The sequence below is a fragment of the Wasmannia auropunctata genome, unplaced genomic scaffold (assembly GCF_000956235.1).
Source record: "Wasmannia auropunctata unplaced genomic scaffold, wasmannia.A_1.0 LD335976.1, whole genome shotgun sequence".
Lineage (NCBI taxonomy): Eukaryota > Metazoa > Arthropoda > Insecta > Hymenoptera > Formicidae > Wasmannia > Wasmannia auropunctata.
This window is the reverse complement of record NW_012026914.1, coordinates 1,300,094-1,315,916: the sequence shown is the minus strand read 5'-3', so window position 1 is coordinate 1,315,916 and position 15,823 is coordinate 1,300,094. Positions and strand designations below refer to the sequence as shown.

General features: G+C 37.5%; 2 protein-coding genes across 6 annotated transcripts in view; both read left to right on the top strand.

Moving 5' to 3' along the window:
* The window catches only part of LOC105454750, a 255,227-nt gene that overhangs the window by 151,772 nt on the left and 87,632 nt on the right, over positions 1-15,823 (top strand). The window lies entirely within an intron of this gene.
* The window catches only part of LOC105454753 (homeobox protein abdominal-A homolog), a 112,144-nt gene continuing 96,356 nt past the window's right edge, over positions 36-15,823 (top strand). For all 4 annotated transcript variants that reach the window (XR_975049.1, XR_975050.1, XM_011697618.1 and 1 more), the window contains exons 1-2: positions 36-1,558; positions 5,577-5,609. Coding sequence is in view for 2 of the 4 variants with exons in the window: in XM_011697618.1 (XP_011695920.1) it covers positions 814-1,558; positions 5,577-5,609 (778 nt within the window). In the remaining 2 variants the exon portion in view is untranslated. The remainder of the gene's footprint in view (positions 1,559-5,576; positions 5,610-15,823) is intronic.

Here is a 15,823-nt window from a genome sequence, read left to right as displayed (position 1 = left end):
GGGGTTACATTTAGCTGGCCGTGGGTTGTAGTACGCGGCGTTCGGGATAGGGGGCTATAGTACCTTCATGCATGGCCCATAAAGGATTCGTCGACTATCCGAGAAGTACGCAAGAAACGGCTTCTAACACCTGACAGGGGCCACGCTCTTCTCTTCTCTCTCCTCGTGCCGTCGCCGGGTTCACCGTCGCCCAATTTCCGAGCTGGGACCACGATTGGGTGGGCCCGGTGAGAAGAAGGACCCGCCGCTTTATCGCCGATTCTTATTCCGATACGGATGGATTCGTAATCGGAAGGCGCGATTACGTCGAAGCACAGGATTCAAATTTCGAACGCGAAGATCCCGCGGATTCCGCGCGGTACCGAATCCCGTGATCGAGAGGAGGGACATGTCATTTGCCATCGCGGATGGTCGGTGATTCGTGGTCAGTCGTCCCCGGTGACCGCATCCCGCCGCGTTCGGTATTGTTGTTGTGATAATGTGCTGAGTTGCGTAAGTGGCAGTAAAAGTGGACGTTGATAGCTGATAGGGAAAGCGATAGTGGACCCGGAAAGCAATAAAGCACAACGGAGAGGATTTCCAGGCGGGCGGCAAGGAAAGTGCGCGCGTTCTCCGAGCGAGAGAGAAGCGTTCTCCTGTCAAATTTCTCAAGAGATCCGAGTGTTCTCGTGATCCGTGCGAAACACGGATTACGCGCGATGAGGCAGCAGCCGGTGGACGTGTCGCCACGGTGTCGGTGTTGAGACACTCGTCCCGGTCGTCCAGCCCGGGCGTGTCTTCGGCATCAGGTCCACATCGGCACCGACAGGCGATATGAGTACGAAATTCATAATTGATAGTATGCTACCTGCTAAGTACCAACAATTCCACCCTCAACAGTTATTCTCAAGCGCTCCAGGTACCATTCAGGCGTGCACGACGAGTCCGGCCACCGCGAGCCTAGAATCAAGTTTATCCGCGGCTGCAGTGGCGGCCGCGGCAGTCAATTACGCACAGCAGCACAATTCGCCGAGCCCGACGGGTTCGAGTCCCCAGCACTCGGGAAGTTCCGCTTCTACGTCACCGGCGGCACGTACATCCAGCATGTATCCATACGTGTCCGCCGCAGCGGCGCATCATCATCATCAGCAACAGCAAGCGGTCGCGGCCGCCGCATTCGGCACGTCCAGCATGGTGCCCGGTTTCGGCTCCACGGCGGCATCCAGCGCTGCTTTGGCCGCCGCCGCCGCCGTGGACGCCGCGACCGCCGGCGACAAATCCTGCCGTTATACAGCTAGTCTGACCGGCAATGTGGCACCTGCATCCGCCGACCCTATGGTTAACTATACTCTAGGCCACCATCATCAAAACGGCGCTACGCCCGGTAGCCTCGTCTCATCCGCGTCCGCATCCTCGGCCGTGTCGGCCGCCTCGGCATCCATGGCAGCGGCGGCACAATTCTACCATCAAGCGGCTGCCGCATCGGCCGTTGTCGATCCTTTGACGTCCTGCCAACAACCCACCACCGGTCAACCTGGGATCTCGGATATACCTCGGTATCCATGGATGTCTATTACCGGTGAGTCTTTCATGGGTGTCGTTGAATCAGCCATTTTTTACGTTCTTTTTACATTCCTTTACCTTTTTATTTGATGACTACTGAACGACGGTACGCGTGACCGCGAACACGTCGCGCAACATGGCGAGAATCATGGTTTTATTGTTACATTTGCTTGTGTCTTACGGGTGATACAAATGGCTTTTAGAAGTAGACTTATGAAAAATTATACTTTATAAAACATTTATAAAACTATTTATATAACTTTATAAAACATCATTTTGCATATTTTTTCTACTTACTTGATTTTAGATTAGTTTTTTACCCGAATATCTCTTTACAGTTATATTATTGAATAGAAAATTGTAGTTACATATAAATCTAAATGTAGTTATAATATTTAATTTATATCTCATTTGTCAAATGGTTATTTCAATTATTTAAATGCGAAAATAATACCTACATACGTTTATTTCTACATTTTAATATATAGATTGAATGTTATATATTTTTTATATTGCATGATTGAGAGATACATAGAATGATCGCATGAAACTTTCAGCATGATACTGACAAGAAATATTAGATTTGTCTATTTTAATTGAATAAGTTTTGTCGAATAATATAAAGAATGTATAACAAGAAATATCTATATATATAAATAGAGGAACAATTAAAAATATTACATAAATTATCATTGTTAAATTATTATAAATGATATATACTTATTAAATATATATAGTAATATTAATATAATTTATCCAATTTTAATTTATGAAATTACATTGCAAAACATGAAAAAGATAGAAAATTGTAAATGTTATTGACTATTTTTATTTTTGTTTTAAATCTATTCGAGAAAGATGTAATTTATTATGCATTTCTCTTTTCTCAAATTATAAAGTATATAAAAATATAAATATTTTGTGTTAAACACAGTATAATTTTCCGGTAGAAAAGATAATAGAAACGATTCTTTTTTTAAAGTCCTATTTAGAACCTTATCACACATAATTATGTTAAAAGGTATAGATAACGGTTTCTTTAGATGAACTTTGTAGGCATGAACATATAAATATGACATACTTCTCCGATAAAAAACTATACACATATTGTACATCGTTTAATATTTCTTTTCCTTACACGCGATTTTTCGATGAAAATTAATGCTCTTAGAGAATTATTTACTGGCTGTTTTATATAGTAATTTTACACATATTAGAAACACGTACATACATTTACGAAAAGTTTCTGAAATTGGGGTGGCTTTAAAAGCACATTCTATGATTGTAAAAATGAAAAGGAGTCATATGAATACAGAATCTGCTTTTCTTACATTTAATATTAATGTAGGTAAGAGAAAAGTAAAGAAAAAAAAATCCTCTCATTTCTAATATCCACTATTTTGAGATTACACGATACCAGCTTTGCTGTGCGCTGCAATTGCAAATGTAGCGGTGCTGACGAAAATAATTTGCATTGTAATTTGAAATGTAACAAGCAATCTTCGAAGAATACACGAACGTAACAGCAACTTAAAGAATACGCTATACGCGGTTGGATTAGAGTCCCTGTTAGAAACGCTGTTGTTACCACACGAAACTTGAAGTTATTCCGATGTCGTGCATAATACATCGTACGTGTGGCTTGTCGAAGAGAGCCTTTGTTAGCTGAGTGGTGTTAGCTAGGACAAAGCGCCGACGGTATTTATCGTGTATATTTGCGGCGAACAACGTGCAGCGCGACTCTGCGGGTCCCAGTCCCCGTTGTCGCGTTTCTCGCGACGCCTCGCTGACGCGAAAACTGCACATTTTTGCGGTAATGCGAAACGGCACGTTTCGTTGATTTTTTTCGCGTTTGATATTGTTGTGACATTGTGCCAATGGCGCGCGAAATAACTCCGAGAAGTACGCGTGAAAAGGGGGCCCCGTTTTAACTTTGTTGGAAGTGCAGTATAGAAGCCGGTTAACATGTCGATTCGCGGTTTCCCTCGCACACGAATGGCGTGGCGATTCTACGGTCACGGTTAGATTTATCCTTCTTAGATACTTCATTGAGTCTTTAGGCATATAAAGTCCAATTGTAACAATTGCCGTATATTTGTCACGTCCAGACGCGCAGCGCCGACTTATATGTTAGCGGAAATTTACGCGATGAACGAATTAAACGCGTACTGTTGTACTTTTCAAACTAAAGTTCTAACTTATTTACCACGTATTTGCAATAAAATTTCTCGGAGATTGGTTGTACAATCTCTCTCTCTCTCTCTTTCTTTCTTTTCCCCCTCTCCCCCTCTCTCGCGTGTATACCAATGTACATACTTGCGTTAGCATGTATAGTAATATAATACATACACCCGCACGGGGCGAGGGATCGCGGAATAATATATATTGCGATTAAGTTGTAATCTTTGAATATGCAAATTATTTTCCGAAGCCCGTTTCACTATCAACACGTTATAATAATACTTGACGTTAACGCGTTAACTTTCCGTTTTGCCAACTCGTGAGGTCCCACATTATGCCTGCGCCGCGAATCATGATCACGCTCGTGTAATTTCTAATGCGCATGACGATAGCATAGCGCGCTGATTAGTGACATGATTACAATTTCATTATGATTTCTGCTTCCTTGTTATTGTTGTTACGTTCTTTGTGAAGAATAAATGACGATGGAATTGGCCACTGGTCATCGGTCTTCGCAATATCAACCTTTGGTGTTTACGTGGACGTTATCTAGAAAATTAAATAGCTTTTATAAATTACGAGCGATTACTATCTCTTTGATATAATTGATTTTCTCGATCATGACTTCCTGAATAATTTAATTTCACGTGCCAGTCACTTCAATGTTGTTTTATTCAATTCTGTAATGCTAGTTAAATTATCAATTGATATCTAATGCTGTCACTTCATATTTAAACTCCTTATAATATTTATAACGTTATCTTTTACTTTGGTAATGTTTTCGCACGTTCCAAACGAGTGGCAAGCTAATTTGACATTATTTTTGCTCTGTTGTCGCGGTGAATAAAGTTTCCAATTTTATTTATTCCTACTTTTATACTTGATACATTTCTAGCCTCTCTGAAGGGTTTACAGTTTTTTGAACACTCTTACTGTCTTATATCTATTCATGCGTCAATAAGTTTCTTATCTATTTTATGAGTATGTAAGAATAGCTTTATGTCTCTTGTGAAGAGAGGTGAATGATTCGACATATAGCGTGATGATTTTAGTTCGCGAAGCTATGCAGTTAAATCAAAATTTGTTGACAATAAAGTCTATGTTTCTCCTTTTTAACAATCGATATTCTGAATATTGTTCAAAACTTATTGAATTTTAATTTAATTGCAAATAAAAAAAACGAAACCGTTACAATGGAAAAACGTTACATTTTTATATATTAATTTATGTATTATAAAAGTAATAATATGCAGTAACACAAGTAGTCCTTTCATAGATTATTTTATTATTATATGCGTATGTAGTGCATACGTCAATCGTGCAAATTTTGCTGATCTGGATACGCGTCAACATACTTATCTTGACAGAAATATTTTTCTAAAACATTTTGATTTTTCATCTACAAGGTTAACAGTAACTTCGAGACATTTTTGCAAATTATTAATATCAACTGAACTTTATCTACTACCTAATCTTTGACATTGCCGACCGTTTATTTAATGTTCTCTTTTAACTAAGATTACGAGAGTTGCGTAGTTTCCTCTGACTTCTTGTTTCCTGTTATTTTAATGTTTTGCATTGTATATGTAATTTTTGATATTAATACATGCATTTGAATCATAATTGATATCATAAATCATTATTTTATTATAATACGCTTAAGGAATCGTGCTCTGTGTCATGTTATAAGCTTATCTCAATTGCATGCGTAGTTTTACAATTTCAAACTGCGCATGAATCTGATTTCTATTATCCCACTTGACATCATGGGAAAGAAGACAAAAGATAATTGCCGAAGCGTCCGATAATTAGTTTTGTATACGGATACTCTAATGAACTTTTTTATTTTCCAGATTGGATGAGTCCATTTGACAGAGTGGTGTGCGGTGAGTACGAATTGCTGCTGCTAATTAGAATGCTTTTATACTATATATTACCGGCATTATTTGCATTATTGTATAAAAAAATATGTATATACATATAATATATTCCATATTTCGGTGAATACTTGAAATTTTACATGCATTTGAATTTTCCTTTGAATGGAAAGGTTAATTTAAAATTAATTGTCATAAACGATTATATCAACAATTACAATAATTAACAAACTGTAATATGCAGTTAATATACTGTTTATATTAATTACGAAGAATACATAATTCGATCTTCGAGAAGAAAAAGTGGTCTATTTTACATAAAATATTACTAAATGAATAGTAATCGCGAAAGATAAGCTTTTAATATGAGATCTACATGTCTCGAGGTCTGAAAAAAAGCTGGAATGCGAGGGAAATGATTTTTCTCAAGTACAAAGTTACACTCCATATGCTAGTCACATTTCTTTCCTCAGTTTAATATATAGAGAAGGTACTTGTAGTCGAATGGGACATTATGGTGTTTTCTTTCTTCTGAAAGCAACGACTTATCCTTTCCTTCAGTTTCATCATTAACATTATCCAGACATGCATCACGTATTGTATTTTTGAATATGTACAAATGACGGTTCCAAAAACTTTTCTTCCTGTTTTTGCAATTTATTGTGCTTGATTGTGCAATTATGACGCTGTCGATTGGTCGTAGCTGTAACGGATGGTTTAATCATCGGTCTACGATAAAAAATGATGTAATCCCAGTCGTGTCGAGAGGTGTCAAGGTCATCGTTCGGATCATTTACGTGAATCGCGCTACCGGGCGGCACACGCTAAGTCCTTACCCTATTCATTTATGTTAGTTGCGCATGCAAGAAGGACATGTATATGGGCAACTACACCTGTCGTCACCGTGATAATGTTGGCCGCGAATAATCTCCATGACTATCTTTTATACGGCCACTTACGAGCCCACAATAGTGCAGTAAATACCGATTAGATAAAATTAAAACTTCAGCCGACGGCTTTTATCGCGACGGTTTGTTTACATCAGGCGGATCATAATTTCAAATAGGCATTGGCGATCACTGTACGAAGTTTCCAACTGTGCACAGGGAATGCTCACTCCGGTAGGAAATTACATTCCTATATTCAAACGGAATATATCTATTTCTGCATACATGTAATCGGTCGATGAATCAGAATACGCGTTCACCGTTATATATTTATACGTCAGCTGTTCTTTACTAATCGCATGCGTTAGTAATCTGCATGTATTACGCCACTATAAGCAAGTTGAAACTGTAATATTTTATTAAAAATCTGTTAACAAATTCATTACATTATATTTTAAATTAACAATTATATTAATAAATAATGTAATGCAAAATGATGATAATTTTAAAGTAATTGAATAATAATATACGCATAATAATGCAGAATAGATTAATATAAAATATTAAAAATTAAAATTATATATCATAGTGTATCAATAAATATTTATCATAAATTAATTAGACTATTTCAAATAAAGCAAAAGAATGTGAATAACGTGCTACATTTTTAAGGAAAATAATGTAAATGGAAACATATATCTAGATACAAACGTGTATTTAGACGCAATTTCTTGAAAAAATTAAATTAGTTTTCTCTAACTTTAATTAACTTTAGTTAAATTTTGTATATATATATATATATTCTTGTGTGGCGCATAGATGTATCGACGAATCATCTTCTCATACGACAGAAAAGAAATTTACGAGTAGTATATAGACACTTTGTAACACTATTTTATTTATCGCATTTGTTTTAAATTCAATTCATGTGCTTGTGAACCCTCTTTTTTCACTCACAGTCTTCGTTGTTTTCACTGATTCAGCATATGATTAATACATGAATGTGCTATGCTCTGAGATTTAGAATCGGCTTTTTTTTTAACTTGTCCTTTCGAGGTCGTCCGTGTATCTCATTAAAATTTGTTCGAAGATTTAAAAACGAAGATACAGTATCCCGTAAGATGTGATAAAAAAAAGAACGGAGAGACCCAAATAAACATTTACATTATCTTATTTATTATTCAGCATTTTTCTCGAAAAACACATAAAGAACTTCACTGTATCTTTTTTTTATTTTCCATGAGAAATTGTATTCTTTGTCAATTGCGTTATGTATCGGATATTAAAAATAATAGATTTAATTCTCGTGTTTCTTTCATATAATGTGCATGACGAATGCAATACTGTAATACTTATTTTCGAGATTTGATTTTGACGAACTCTTTTTTTATTCACATCGATAATGGGTCGCGGATGCGATAGAACGGCTTTACATTTTCACTTGTAACTAATACAAAATTCTTTCGGGAGCCACGATTACTTTCGCGCTTGAGAACGAAACGAAATCTCAAGAACACGAAAATTTTCGGGAATTTCTTTCACGTTCAGCTAAAATTAAAATTATGCTGGCTAACGTGGCGATGAATGTGGTAATCGAGAACGGAATTGTCAGCGTGGACGACGTACGAATTTCTAATCTGTCTCTGGTACGCGAATACGCGAACATATTCTGACATTGGGGGTTCAGAGGCCTGCAAATGTCTAGCTGGATTATGGTGTGTACACGGGGACTAGCAGGAGATAATGTATAATTTATAATCAGGCCGATCCGCCGACAACGGCGCACCACTCTACGGGTAGAGTCCACTGCCCCAAAAGCCGCCAACCCCTCATTAGCATTCGATGATGGCTGCCGCGTCCTGCAGCGTCGGTATTATCCCATTTCATCGCCCCCGCCCTCCCCTACCTGGACCTCTCTTCGTATTCCCCCGCCTCCGATCTCGTCGGCTCTCCCCGTCTCTCACACGTAAACGTTTCCTCCCTCGCCTGGGTCGCATCAGCATCCAGCAGGTATCTGGCATTCGGCTAGAAAAAGAATAGCTCCCATCGAAATTTTATCCGGAAAATTTCATCTGGAATTCTGCTTTATACCGCGATCTCACGCGCCGCTTCCCACTTTTCTATTTGATCTCATCTCGATACACCGTTAATATATGTTTTCCTTACCGAGTTCTAAACTCGGCGCGGTACGTTGCCGTGGGAAAAGTATAAAGTCTAGATGCAAGGAAACATGTAACATTTGTATTTTGAGGCGTGCGAAATCGGAGGTTGAGGGGGTACAAAGCGGGTCGTAAAAACTAGACATTGGGGGACGCAGTCGATCGAGAAATTTAAGAGCGCGGGGGGGAGACAACGATCGAAATTTTTACATTCGCCGGTACGGCGTGACCGCTTTTGACATCCACCGGGGGAAGCCACGTTTTCAGAGACAGGTCAGAATCGTGTTGTCACAGAGATTATTGAAACTGCAGTTTTATGGGCCTTAAAAGCAGTTTAATTGCCGTTATATAAGTGTTTATACGCTGCCAGGTTTGGCCTCCGCCTGCGCCACCCCAAACGTTTATTTTATGGTCACACGGCGGCGGCGCGTACCCCGTTATGTCGCGTGCCGAAGCCATCACACCAGTCAAATCCTCAGACAGGCCAGTCGATTCCAAATATCGGCGTACATTTACGCGGATGGCCACCCCGAAGCGATATCTTACAATGTAAGGTATTCGAAATCGGCTCATCGAGGATTTGACTGACACTTAACTTTAGGAAGGGAAGAAATTTACACCTTCGTTTACACTTCCACATTTTCTTTCGAAGGGACTTTAATATTACTTGATGTTCATTGGCGCGTCAATATGGTAATTCACATTATTATGCGAAACATAAAAATATTGCAAAGGATACGTTAATATATCTGAAGAAAATATTTTTTAAGAATGCCTTAAATGTGGAAGAAATAGAATAGAATGTTACAATTTTTCACATTTTGAAATACTTCTAATGATCACATGTTTATGTTTAAATATATTTTAATTTTTCAGTTATTCGCGATGCCTATCGATACGCCAAAAATTTAAATTCTTGAAAGAATTTAAATTTTAAATATTTATCTTCAATATTCCGCCGTAAATCTATACCTTACTAGATACAAAACTTAACATATTTCTTTTTTATTGCTGTTTCGAAACGGAGAATCATGTGACACTTCCTTTTTTCACTCGTTTTTCATCTTTAACCCTTTCTTCCCGAAATCCTTTTTTTTCGCGCTCAGACTTTCGTCTTTTATCGTGTGCATTTTCTCCCACTATTGTAAAGGCAGTAAACTTTACCTGATCCAGGGAAAGAGAAAAGCGATGCTAGCGCAAGAATCAAAGATTTTTTTCTCAATGCGTGTAAATCACGATGTTGTTTCATGCTGTGTCAAGCGAAAGTAAAGGCTTTGACGATCGTATCTTACACGAAAATCAACTACGTCACGTTCACGGTAAAGGACGTCACGCGCATTCATACCCCTTTTCCATTGATGTATTTCTTTCTTGCATTTTTATGCTGGAATTGATTAAGACTGCCGGCTACGTGCGAGTAACCAAATTTTAAATAATTAGTTGCAAATTCTGAATGAACAGACATGTCACTTTTTAAATTAAGTTTTTTTTTTCTTGTTTCAAGTAATAAATTTTCGGATTATAATTTATCAGTTATAATTTTAAGATTGCATTATGCGTAAATTGACGCTTAATATTATTCTGAATAATAATCGTGATGTATGGGCCACATACTTTATACATATATTATACTATCTATATAAATCTGCAATCAAAACAACTGATATACGGAGATATATTATCGCTTAGTTTATTTGTTGCAATAGATAATCTTTATTTGTATCACGCGAACTTTATTACATATATACATGTTTGACATTTATAATATCTAAAGTCTCGGAATTAAGTTTTGTCTCCTATTGACTATTTAAACAGCAAGAAATGTGTTTGCAACTGTATTCGAAGATAAACGTTTTATTCTTTATGTGAAAGTTAAATTGCAATAAAATATAAACATGCGGGTTATAAAGAATGTTGTATGTGCCTTTGTTCTTTCCGGCGGCGCGCAGTCACGCGCACTTTCAGCAGGGATATGATCTTATTCGCGTTTTATTTTATATAGTTCAGTTATATTTTAAACAAATGGATTATTTAAAACTGTTTGATGTTATATTAATATCAAACTATTTGATTTATTTTTTATCTTACAAATTCTTTGATAGATTTGGAGATTTGAAGTCGTTCCTTTAGCAAAGATCTTAACAAAGAGGTCGAAGGACCATCACTTTATAAATTATAAATGATTAAATAAAAAACTTTTGTAGAAATGAGTTTTGGAAATAAATAGATAGTAAACTTTATTTTCTGTTTAATTTTGAATGTAAAAGTGTTAAGGTATTAATATCGGAAACACAAAATGTGTAATAAACGCTGAACCTTTTTACTAAGAAGAAGATAATCCTAAACAAAGAAAACATAGATAAAACGGTTAAATTTAAGATATCCCATATATCGTAGTGGGCGTTCGCGATTGCCATTTATAAAAAGTCTGAAAAAAATTGAGATTTGTTCGGCCATGACCGTTTGGGGATATTGCCCGATGCGTCACGTTGCCACGGTGATAATTATTTGAAGGAAGAAAAATTTATGACAAGAGCATTATCTTTCTGTTTCTCATGAGTTACGACGAGTATGTTCATCTGCACTAATCCGTAATATCCGTATGTGGAATTGGAATTTTTGTGGACTTTACAACGCGAAAGATATGTGCGAATATAGAAGAGCATTGCACTCTTTACATGAAGCTTTCGCGTATCATTTTAAAATCCACATGAATAATGTTCATGATTGACTTGTTAGAAATATAGTTTTGTCAGTTCTTCGCGTTCAATGTATAATAAATTAACGTTATTTAACAGGCAATATTTTTCACAAAGCGAAAACTATTTCTTATATTTAGTATTTGTAATTAAAATGAAATAGAATATACATTTTTACATTTCATGGAAATTTTTAAAAATATTTAATTATCAAAGTGATATCTGCAGTATGCTTTCATCTTATCGCGATAATTCAAGTTTTATTAGAGTGATTTTATATGCTGATTTATATGCTGGTTATTAATAACTGCAAATGTATTCGATGAATACATTTTCGTTCGTTATGCCAAAGTCGTATTTCTTTACAAGCGGTTAATTTGTTCAATCATATATCAAGTAGTAATAAAATAGGACACTACAAGTGGTATAAAACTTTCTATTTTTATCTTCTAAATATATATTTATTTGTGATGAAATTTTAAAATAGTAGTTAAAAAATTTTATCAAATTTATAAGCGCAAAAATTATTTAAATGCAAAAATTTATGATGTATGAACAAACAAGCTAAAATAATTTATCATTTTGTGTTATGTTTAATTTATATAATTTGAAAAAGACGTATTTAATAAGTAAAATCGAAGAGAATCGCAACTTTGAATCATTGATCAAAGAACGAACTATCGCTTTAATGGAGTGTTATGGCGTCAAATGAAACTCTAAACAATGATATCATTATCTGCTCGAATGCCGTTGTAATCTCATTAAATTATTTTAAACAAACAGTGCCCGATACATACTTATCACTCGGCAGCGTCGACCTTTCGAATCAATCCAGAAGTAGCCGCCATGAATTCGATCCAGAATTTTTACAAAGTTTCATATTTCGTATACGACGAATTCGACATGCGTATTTATAATGTGTTACGATATGTAACACAAAGATTAAGACGATGTCGTTCCAATGCCATTACTCGCATCACTACTCTCGGAGTATTCCATTACACGAAGCTGAGGGAAGCGGGAGAGATAAAGGAGTCGGCGGGTCTTAAGGTGTTTCATATTTTCGCGAGAAAGCCCGTACGAGCCCGACGTTGGGAGGAACGTCGTCTGCGTAGTTACGGAAATGTACGGCGCTGACATACGGAACGATCTTGTCCGGACGAGAAAACGTGAACGTGCTCGACGATCTCCGGGCGCGGCGTAAGCCCAGTACAGCCACGTACCGGCGGGCTCGCCGCCGAGAGAGCGTGCTCTTCCACAGCTTCTCGCGGCGGGCGCCGCGTTGCGAGGCATAACACGGCAGCGGAGAACGTCCCCCGGCAGGCGCTATCATAACAAAATGCGGCCGTTTGCATAACATGACGACGAGCAATTCGGGCTGGTTTGACGGTGCGCGATATAGACCTTTAGCCACGGATATCCAGGGGAAGGACCGGCGCGAGTTCGTGGACGCAGGGATGGGGGAAAAGGGGGAGTAGCCGATTGGAGACAAGGGCGAAACGTATATAGGGATTCGGCGTCCCGAGGGACTTTTGTGTAATCTATGCCACGAAGTAGCCAATGGCGGAATGATATATACGACTTTCCTCTAATGTCACAGGCGCGACGTCGTATGTAATTGCTAGAAATCCACGTCCGCAAATTTGCATTTTAACACGCGGCTAAACGCGCCTGTATAGCAGTAAGCCGGACATTTGTTTGTCGAACGTATTATTTACACAACGGGATATAATGGGATACCTTTGAGCGGGGATTGTACGTTTCATCCGACAGGATAGAGTTACTGTTACGAGGCGCTGGAGTTCAATCGTTTGTAAGACGATCCGTTACCCTAAGCGATTTATATATAATCTAATGCCTTTAGCTATTCGCGCTCGCGAATGCGGGAACAAGTTATCTTCTGATGTATCATGACAGAATGTTTCTGAGGCTGTCGTAATTATGTCCGTAACTTTGCGATACAATTTCTACAAGGAAATGAATATATCTCTTGTAATCAGCCGCTACGACGTACATCAATTTGCATTAGCACGGATGAACAAAATTTGCATTTGTTGCACCTTATTTTCCTTCTAGAGTACAAGTCTTCATTTCCTGTGTAATTAAGTTTTTATTAAACATAGCGACCGTTATGTTTCTTATAGCGATACTTAATAGATCGTATTCTTTTAAAAATTCCGACGGTAGCAGTTTCCAGAGGCTGCACGGTAGGAAGAATAGTTGGAATAGTATCATAGAACGATTCGATTTAGATATCACACCGGAGTACTTCAGCATACTGTTTCGTAGTGCACCTCTGATGTAGCTTATCACGTCTGTTATTCCCCGATAAAAACTAAAGGCTCCATTTCCAGCTTCTTTCGTGTCGATCTGTACCATTCCTTCTCATTCTTGCCTGCTGCCATCCAGCCTTGAAATACCCACGTGTGCGTTACATAATACCTATTTGTTATCAATATTGACATATATATGTTTTTATTTCCGCATCTATATTACATTCATTAGCGATAGTATATACTCGAGAGCGTGTATACGTTCTCTTTTGAATCTGCATCCGTACGCACGTGGTACGCCCATCTCGGTATGATTCCCAAATATTGCGACGCGCATCCTACCTCCGACATTCACACATTCGCGCACTGCTTTTCCGCCGTGTATAGAAGTTACTCCCGGTACCTTGTGCCGAGTCGTGGCTGGTAAAAGAGAAGAAGAGAAAGGAGGAGATAGGGAGAGAGGAACCGGAGGGTGCGCTAGGCTATAACAGAAGCTAGAATCGTTACCAGTGCTAGGAATCGAGTGCGCATGTGCGCGGAATCTCCTTTGTTCGTGTGATGTGTCCAAGCTGAAGCGGAGGACCCCCCCAAGAGGTAGCGACGAAGCGCGTAGGAAAATGAGAGAGTGCGTGCGTCGAGCGGCAGCAGGAATGCTCGATGCTCTCGAACGAATTCTTTCATCTCACAGCTATTATTGTACGTATATTTGTCTAGCGATGGTTTTCTAAGCTATGGGTTACTCCTAGACACAACATTAAGTATCCGATTTTGAGTAAGCTAAAAATATCAAAACTTTTCGTAATATTATTCATGCTTGAGTTTCCTTATTTTAATGGTTCAACAAAATTATTTTCAGATCTGTACGTAAATAATTTTTTTTATATATTTTAGGAAAAATTCTTTCTTACGGATATATTTGATATGAACGTAAAGAAAATGAATATTTTCTCTCGACATATAAAATCGGAGCGCATTATTTCTATGTACGTTATATGTCTTGGATGCCTTAGTTATACATGACGTTTGCTTTAGTCTCAATAGAAGTATTATAAGTCATCAGACTCAATAAAGTCAAGGATTTCTGTGGCAGTCAGTTAAATTCATCCTAATAAAAGGGAAGGTCAGCGAGTAAGTATTTGTTGATTGAGTTGTCATCGGTTAAAGTCATCAGCAACAAGTCTGGCGTGATATTAATGGATCTCTCATTAATAGATCTATCAAATTTTAATATGATGAATAGGATTACGATGTCCTTTATTAACCTAAAAGTTCTGCGTTATAAAAAAATTATTTAAAAATTCAATTTAATGGCGATTTAATAATGTGTCATTACTCTTTATATTATTATTCTGAAAGATTCCTCTGAAGTTTCTAAAAGAAAAAGAATGTTTGGATGGGGAAAGCAAATGCATTCAGTCGCGATTTTTGAAAGTAATCTCAGAGTCATAAAGTCCAAAATGACCGGGAAATTTAGACAGTTTCTCGATATTTTACCAAGTATTTTACCAGGTCGAGTGACGTCAGTGGGGATGGTTGGAAAAGGGTGAAAGAGGGTGCGTAACACCGGCTAATATCGTAAAGCCGCAACGTGCTCTGATTAAACATTATGTGGATCTTAACATTTCTCACTACGACACTCATATAAGGATATATCGTCCCTTGTGGACACTTGCCTTTAAGATATAAACTTTTCGATAATATCAATAATATATTGAACTTTATTGGCAATAACATACCTCTTGTTTAATGGTTTAAAATGTTAATTTATACCAATAAAAAATAAACAGAATATAACATCCGTAAACGATCCTAAATAATTTTTTCTCTTGAGGTTAATTTTTTAGTTTTAACTTTTAATGCATGATCGAAAATTTGAAATATTTAATATTTGATGAAATAATATTAAATGCAGTCGTACATACTTACTGTTACGTTTTTTAAAAGAAAATCGACTATATTTTTATTATCGAGTTCGAATGTTTCGAATGCAGTCAGCTCTGTATATCTATTGTACTTTGAGTTTTAACTTTACTAATGAGTAATAACCCTCGACATCACTGTCTTTCCAGACTTATTCCGTGTCTCGTTTTGTATCTTTCGGAAGCCATAGTGGCCCAACATCGGATGTTCTAAATTGCACGGGCACGACTTTTATTAGCGGAAAGAGACAACCGTGGCATTTGCATGTAATGGCATAGGGGGTGG